General features: G+C 38.4%; 3 protein-coding genes and 1 pseudogene across 3 annotated transcripts in view; 3 read left to right on the top strand and 1 right to left on the bottom strand.

Annotated features, from left to right (window-relative positions):
- On the bottom strand, positions 1–600 carry LOC106297939. The gene is made up of 2 exons (XM_013734069.1): positions 93–600; positions 1–11 (listed from the first exon to the last, which is right to left on the bottom strand). Exons 1-2 carry the CDS (start codon positions 598–600, stop codon positions 1–3), a joined length of 519 nt encoding a protein of 172 aa, XP_013589523.1.
- Positions 601–1,433: 833 nt separating this feature from the next.
- Positions 1,434–2,624, top strand: LOC106297938 (F-box/FBD/LRR-repeat protein At1g16930-like). The gene is made up of 4 exons (XM_013734067.1): positions 1,434–1,444; positions 1,564–2,035; positions 2,144–2,278; positions 2,364–2,624. Exons 1-4 carry the CDS (start codon positions 1,434–1,436, stop codon positions 2,622–2,624), a joined length of 879 nt encoding a protein of 292 aa, XP_013589521.1.
- Positions 2,625–3,357: 733 nt separating this feature from the next.
- LOC106296816 lies at positions 3,358–6,125 on the top strand (annotated as a pseudogene).
- Positions 6,126–6,469: 344 nt separating this feature from the next.
- Positions 6,470–7,461, top strand: part of LOC106297937 (glutathione S-transferase T3-like) — a 2,242-nt gene continuing 1,250 nt past the window's right edge. Inside the window, exon 1 of the mRNA XM_013734066.1 lies at positions 6,470–6,479. Within this exon, the coding sequence (XP_013589520.1) occupies positions 6,470–6,479 (10 nt within the window). The remainder of the gene's footprint in view (positions 6,480–7,461) is intronic.

Below are 7,461 nucleotides of genomic sequence, written 5' to 3'. Positions count from 1 at the left end.
TCAAGCTCTTCCTGAAAAAACATGAGATGAAAAAGTTAAAAGTTTTAAAAGATTGCATAAGATTCAATGAAAAGCACAAGAGAGAAACTAACCATGAAGATACATGACCGCCAAGCCTATTAAAACTAACCCACAGACCATTACATAAACTTCCAATGCGAAGCCATGTATAACCTCTGCTTCCTTCTTAGATAACTCACCAACGGTCCTCTCTAGCTTAACCAGCTTCGACACATTCACATCAGATTGATCCTTAAGCTCCCTAAGTTGTCTCTGAAAGTCACTCATCTCCTCCATCACAGCCACGTCCCACCATTTCCAAACATGGCAGTCACCATCATCAGCATTGTCGCACGTGAAGTACCTTATGCCTGGATCTTTAGAGGTGTAAGATGTTGCGACAACAGGCTCACCACCACAGTAGCAAGTCGTCGGGATTCCATCATCAGCCTCAGGTTGAGGTGGGTACTGAAACGGCTCTGCCATATTGTAGCTACTGTCAGCTTCATCCGCGTACAGTTCAGCTTCTGCTTGAAGAAGGGAAGTTATGTCAAACTCATCTGATGAAGAAGGCTGGCTGTACGAATAATTTTGTCCCATGCTTCGTTAACCTGAAAGCAATTGTGTAAGCGAAGATTAGATAAAGCGAAGAAGATATGTAAGCGAAGAATACAGTTAACCAACAACAATCAAAGAACATTATAAACGAGAAGATTATAAAAAGTAACGAGCAAAGGGATTAAGAACAAACGAGAAGATTATCAAAGGGAAGTTATAAACAGCAAAGAGCACCGATTGAACAAAACAGAAGGATCGAGTTAGAACCGTCAGAACAAAACATGACCAAAGATTAAGAACAAATGAGAAGATTGTAAAACTCGATTGTAATAATCGACGGTAAAACAAACGAGAAGCTCCCCAAATCGTTTCAAATCAAAATCGTGTATAAACCCTAACTACAGACAAAAAGATCCCCAAATCAATTGAAAACCCAAATCGTTTGAAACCCTAACTTCATACGAAAAAATCCCCAAATCATTTGAAAACCGAGAACCCAACCCTAAATTGAGAGAAATACAACATCGAACCTAATCTAAATCCAAAAAATTCCATGAGAAGGCTTCGATTTACCTTCGTGTTCCGACGGATCAAATCGCCTTTCGTGGAGAGCTCTCTTTTTTTTCTGCGTCTTCCGTCGAAAATGATTTCTTTTTTTTTTCCAATAACAAACTCAAAAGCCGACCAAACGAATCAAATCATGCCACGTCTCTAAGGATCTAATCCGGTAAATCCTTATTTACGGATTGATCCTTAGATTATTTAGCTTAAATTATATTATTATAATCTAATTTGCCTAGGTTAGGATTCTCGACGTCCCAGTTGCGGATGCTTTTAGGTTAATGGTGCTCTTAGGGTTTAGAGGGCTTTAAGTAATGGAGAAAAGGTTCGCAACTCAGAGGAAAGAAGAAGAAGAAGAAGCAACTCAGATATTAACGATTTACCAGATTCGTTGCTTTGTCACATACTCTCTTTTCTCTAGACAAAAGATTCAGTCCGAACCAGCCTTTTGTCGAAACGTTGGAGGAATCTCTGGTTACAGGTTCCTGTTTTCGACTTGCTACTAGCTAGCTGCCCTGTTCTTGAAATGCTAACCGTAATCAGGGATCGCTTTGAGCTTCTTGAAACCATGAGTGTGCGCTCCAAGTCTTTGATAAGTTTCGCTCTAGGGATTGAGGATTACGAAGTTGGTCTCTTGGGAGACGATCATGTTGTGGAAATCGATGCTCCGAGGCTTGAGCATATGAGTCTCTGTGATCACTTATCTGGAAGCATCATCATTCACAGTATTGCTCCCTCTGCATTGGTGAAAATCGATGTTAACTTTGATGGGAAGGACCGTTATGCATTACTGTACCAAGATTATGATGATGATGATGATGATGATGATTCCAATTCCAAGAGGACTATGATCCGTAATTTCCTCACCAGAATATCGACAGTCTGTGGCATGGAGATCTCTTCTGTTACTCTACAGGTACGCACACTCATGATGTTGTTGATTCAATAACAACAGTATATACCTAATAGAAAAAATGCATGATTATCATTACTTTTTTAATTCTTTTTAATATTGTAAACACAGGTCATCCATGATTACTCAAAATGGGAACCGTTACCTCAGTTCTCTGACTTGTCTTGGTTAAATGCTTCTTTCCTTGAGTCGTTTTGGGAATTGCTGCCGACCTTTCTTTGTTGCTGTCCGAATCTACACACACTCGTCTGGTGAGACTCTTATTATTATTCTTCTATGTAAAACGTTTTGCATATCCCATAAAATTTAACTACCTCTTTGTTTGGTTTAGGAATTTGTGTTTGATAAAGAGGGATGCCCGCTCAAACTCTCCTCTGTGCCGCCGTGTTTCGTATCATCTCTCAAGTATGTTGAGCTTTCGACACGAGTTACAACAAGATCATCAAGCCAGATGAAATTAGCTAGATATTTTCTGAGGAACTGCCCTGCCCTGAAGAAACTGACTTTAAGCGGGAATTTCGGTGATGACATCATTAAGAAAATCAAAAAGATTCCAAGAAGGTCTAGAAGGTGCATCATTGTCACTGGTTGAGCCACAACTTATATAACCCTAGACAAGATGAAGAATGAATCCACCTTATATAGGAGTAGTAATCCAGTGTAAGACTATTTTAGCTTTTTGTTTTTTTTATGGCTTCAAGTTTCCTAGGTTCGAACCTAGATGTTATCAAGCCCATATAACAAAGGATATTCTGCAAGGAAGTTACTACACCACATGTTCATAAACCATACATAAAACTTCCAGAAAGACAAGCAAGTCTGACCAAGACGCAGGTAGAATTACATAACTTTATATAGCAGATATGTATGAATCAAACGATCAAAGACCATTCTTCTCAAGCATATGTAATTTAACGTTTGAACGTTTTCAAGCATTTAGTCAAAAGGATCGAAGACCTTTGCTAAAAAAACTCGCTTTCTATTGCCGAGATGTTCCCTTACAGCTTATGCTAAGAAGTAATAGCTAATTTCAAAATAATTTGATTTTTCAAACAATTTTTTCCAGATGGAGATTACATATTTTGCTTTTTGGAATAAAAGTTGACTATGGTCCATGCATTTTTACTCTAAACGTCTAAACATTTTGTGGATGCACGTATTTCAAATCGAATGGTCCATTGGAATTTATGTGGAAAGTGTTGGGGACAAATAGTACAATTCATTTATGGGAAACCAACCGTATTCAACTCACAGCCCCCACGGCCCCACCTTTGGTGTTTCCTCTTCTTAAAGAGAGGCAGTGGATCATACAACATAACACATTACTTACAACACAAACTGAAAAAAGAGGGAGATATCATGACTCGAAGCCACTGTTATTGCTTTTCTGGTATTATAATCTCCCTCCTAATCCACACTCTTGCTTCTCCTCCACTCCACTTTTGCCTACCAGACCAGAGAGATGCTCTTTTGGAATTCAAAGACGAGTTTCCTATTGATGAGTCGAACCCAATTGCATGGAACAATACCAGTACTGATTGCTGTTTCTGGAAGGGTATCACCTGCAATGATAGATCTGGCCAGGTTATATCACTTAACCTCTTTAATACCTTGCTCATCGGCTCTCTGAAAACCAACAGTAGCCTTTTTAGACTCCAATATCTTCGTCACCTAAATCTTAGTTATTCCTACCTCCAAGGAGAGATTCCTTCTTCATTAGGAAACCTATCTCGTCTCACACTAGTTGACCTTTCTCATAATGATCTGGTAGGTGATATTCCAGCTTCAATAGGCAATCTAAAGAGGCTAAGACATGTTAACCTAGGAGATAACACTCTCATAGGAGTAATCCCAAGTTCATTAGGCAATCTAAACCAGCTCAGATACCTTAGCCTTGGGATCAACCAGCTCATAGGAGAGATTCCTTCCTCGATAAGAAACCTTTCTTATCTCTTCTATCTTCAACTTTCTACTAATAATTTGGTAGGTCAGGTCCCATCTTCCATCGGAAACCTTAACAAACTACAAGTCATGTCACTTGGCCAAAACAACTTAAATGGCACTATTCCTATTTCATTCACCAACTTAACCAAGCTTTATCATATTAGCCTCCGCTCTAATAACTTCACATCCACGCTTCCATCTGACATGAGTGGATTCCACAGCTTGAAGCATTTTGATGTTAGTAATAACTCATTTCTTGGACCTTTCCCTAAATCATTATTCTCTATTCCTTCCTTACAAACAGTTTATTTGGAAGAAAACCAATTCACTGGACCTGTAGAGTTTGCTAATACATCTTTTTCTAAACTAGAGGATTTATTCCTTGCTAGTAACAAATTCGATGGCCTAATCCCAGAATCCATATCTAAGTTTCTCAACCTCCAAACATTATATCTTCAAAACAACAATTTCACTGGGCAAATCCCTAGGTCTGTATCAAAGCTAGCCAACCTCCATGTACTTGATCTTTCTAACAACATGTTGGAAGGTGAAGTACCCTCTTGCTTATGGAGATTGACAACAGTGACGCTTTCTCGCAATTTTTTCAGCAGTTTTGAAAACCCTTTACAAGAAACACTGATCCAAGCGTTGGATCTGAACTCAAACTCATTTCGCGGACCATTCCATTCCCCCGTTGGATATGCAAGACTAAAGGGTTGAGCTTCTTAGATTTGTCCAACAACCTCTTCAACGGCTCGATTCCTCCTTGTTTAAGGAACTCCATTGATTCTCTTACAGACCTGATTCTTCGTAACAACAGCTTCAGTGGAACTCTTCCAGATATATTTGCTAATGCTACCGAGTTACGATCATTCGACGTGAGTCGAAACCAGCTTGAAGGAAAGCTTCCAAAGTCATTGATCAACTGCAAAGCTTTGCAACTTGTAAACGTGGAAAGCAACAGAATCAAAGACGTGTTTCCTTCATGGTTGGGATCACTGCCATCATTACACGTTCTCATCCTAAGATCAAACGAGTTCTATGGGCCGTTGTATCATCTCAACGTGTCAGTTGGGTTTCAGAGATTAAGAGTCATCGATATTTCACACAATGACTTCACCGGAACTCTCCCACCGCACTGGTTCTCCAACTGGCGTGAGATGACCAAAACGAGGGAAGAAGATGACCCTTACATGGCTGATATCATTAATGATTCTGTATTTTATCGTAATACGATGGTGATGGTGATTAAAGGAGTAGAGACGAGCTTTGAGCGGATCCAACAAGACTTCAGAGCCATTGATTTTTCCGGAAACATGATTTATGGCGAGATCCCTGAATCTTTGTGTTATTTGAAGGAGTTGCATCTTCTCAACTTGTCAGGTATAAGGAATCTGAATATACTCAATATAATCAGATCTCCTCAAATCATTCTAATTACATATTATGCTCAATCACATTAACTCTGTACATATTGTATTACCTTTTCCTACGTATGTACTCTGTATAAATGTAACCATCTCCTATCAATAATATTCATTCAGTCTTAATATCATCATATCAGGTAACGGCTTTACAAGGGGTATCCCACAATCCTTGGCGAATCTGACAAAGCTCGAGACATTGGACCTGTCGTGTAATAAGTTGTCAGGTCAAATCCCTCAAAGTCTTGGCGAGCTCTCCTCTCTGTCATACATGAACTTCTCTAGTAACTTTCTTGAAGGTCCAGTGCCACGAGGCACGCAGTTTCAAAGACAAAGCTGTTCTTCGTTCTCCAACAACCCTAGACTCTTTGGTCTCGAAGAAATCTGTGGAAAAAATCATGGCTCGCTTCCTGCAACACAGCAACCGGAGGAAGTGTTGGATTCAGAGGAACAATTGTTTAACTGGGTAGCAGCTGCAATAGCCTATGGACCTGGTTTGTTTTGTGGATTGGTGATCGGACATATCTTTACTTCATGCTATCATAAAAGTTGGTCGAAGAAAACTCAGAGTCACCATAAGTGATTGATATCATCTTCATTTGTTGCAGTAGCTCTAAGCATTTGTTGTAATTTTTTATGTGTTTTGTAACTTTTCTATTTTTATGTGTTTTGTAACTTTTCTATTTTGATGGGTTTTGTGGTAGTAGAAAAACCACTTTCGTGTCTTTCGTTAAAAATGTATGCGAGAACTTCTTCGTACTCAGATCTTCAACTTGTGGTAGGATCCTCTGATTCTTGGTGTCGTCATGACATATATTAATTTTTTAGGATCACATAAGTTATGTGAATCCTAAAACAGTATTGGAGAGGTTCTAACATTTAACAATTAATTCAACATTATATTTATGAAGGATTTAGCAACTGACCAACTGTTAAGAGAAAAAAAACGTATACATGAAAATAGCATAGCAGCTGTCAAAAGAATAAGAAAACAGAACAAAATTTACACAATTCGAGAAATAGAGAAACAACTTGAAGGGAAGAATCTAATCCAAGAGGTGTTTAGAGCATGTACAACGGTATTAAAGAGGCAATCCTTAGGAAAAATCCTTAATGCTTTTTGATTAAAGAAAAATTAAAAGAGGAGGGGAAAGTTAAGGATGATCCTTAATTAAGGATTAAAATACGGAAGTCCTTATCGTGCTGGCACACTATGATTGGTCCGTTTTTGTGTTGTCTCTCGTTAGGGGAGAGAAAAAATACGCGATCCAACCTCATTGTATCTCGAACCCGAAAAAAAAAGCAGAGGAGAAGGAGAGGCGACAGAGAGGCGATTTGCGATCCCGACTTGTGAAGGTAAAATCTGATCTTAATCTTTTTTTTTTCCTTCTCGAGTTTATGCATGTTGATTTCATCACGTTTTAGGGTTCGATTGAGGTGTTTTATTAAATCTAGGGTTTGAAATCGGATTGGGGATTTTTATCGATTTAGGGTTTTCGTCTTGGTTTTTTTTTTTTTCATTTTTACTTTGGTTATTTGTTGTTATCGTCTCGATTAGAGGTTTAATCGATTGAGTTCACAATCGATTAAGGTTTTGGTTCTTGATTTGAATTTTTTTTTTTTTAATAAGAATCGTCTCGGTTTGTTTTTTTTTTTCATTTTCACTTCGGTTGTTTGTTGTTATCGTCTCGATTAGAGGTTTAATCGATGGAGTTCACAATCGATTAAGGTTTTGGTTCTTGATTTGATTTTTTTTTTTAATAAGAATCGTCTCGGTTTGTTTTTTTTTTCATTTTTGCTTTGGTTGTTTGTTGTTATCGTCTCGATTAGAGGTTTAATCGATTGAGTTCACAATCGATTAAGGTTTTGGTTCTTCATTTGAATTTTTTTTTTTAATTAGAATCGTCTCAAATGGACGAAGAACAGCGAGATATGAAAGCACACAAAGCATACTACCAGAGGGTTGATTTCGTATCAAATTCGCTGCAGGGGATTCCCCAACTGTGCCCCTGTGGATCAATCACGAAGGAAATTGTAGATGAAGAGGATACATATGACTAC

The sequence above is a fragment of the Brassica oleracea genome, chromosome C6 (genome assembly GCF_000695525.1).
Source record: "Brassica oleracea var. oleracea cultivar TO1000 chromosome C6, BOL, whole genome shotgun sequence".
NCBI classification, from domain to species: domain Eukaryota; kingdom Viridiplantae; phylum Streptophyta; class Magnoliopsida; order Brassicales; family Brassicaceae; genus Brassica; species Brassica oleracea.
The sequence above is the reverse complement of the archived record's forward strand: the minus strand, read 5'-3'. Positions and strand labels throughout refer to the sequence as shown.

Coding starts and splice junctions, on each gene's coding strand:
- LOC106297938 (XM_013734067.1), top strand. Junction 2,036..2,143: donor TCTCTTCTGTTACTCTACAG/GTACGCACACTC, acceptor TTGTAAACACAG/GTCATCCATGATTACTCAAA. Junction 2,279..2,363: donor GTCCGAATCTACACACACTC/GTCTGGTGAGAC, acceptor TGTTTGGTTTAG/GAATTTGTGTTTGATAAAGA.
- LOC106297939 (XM_013734069.1), bottom strand. CDS start 600: ATGGGACAAAATTATTCGTACAGCCAGCCTTCTTCATCAGATGAGTTT.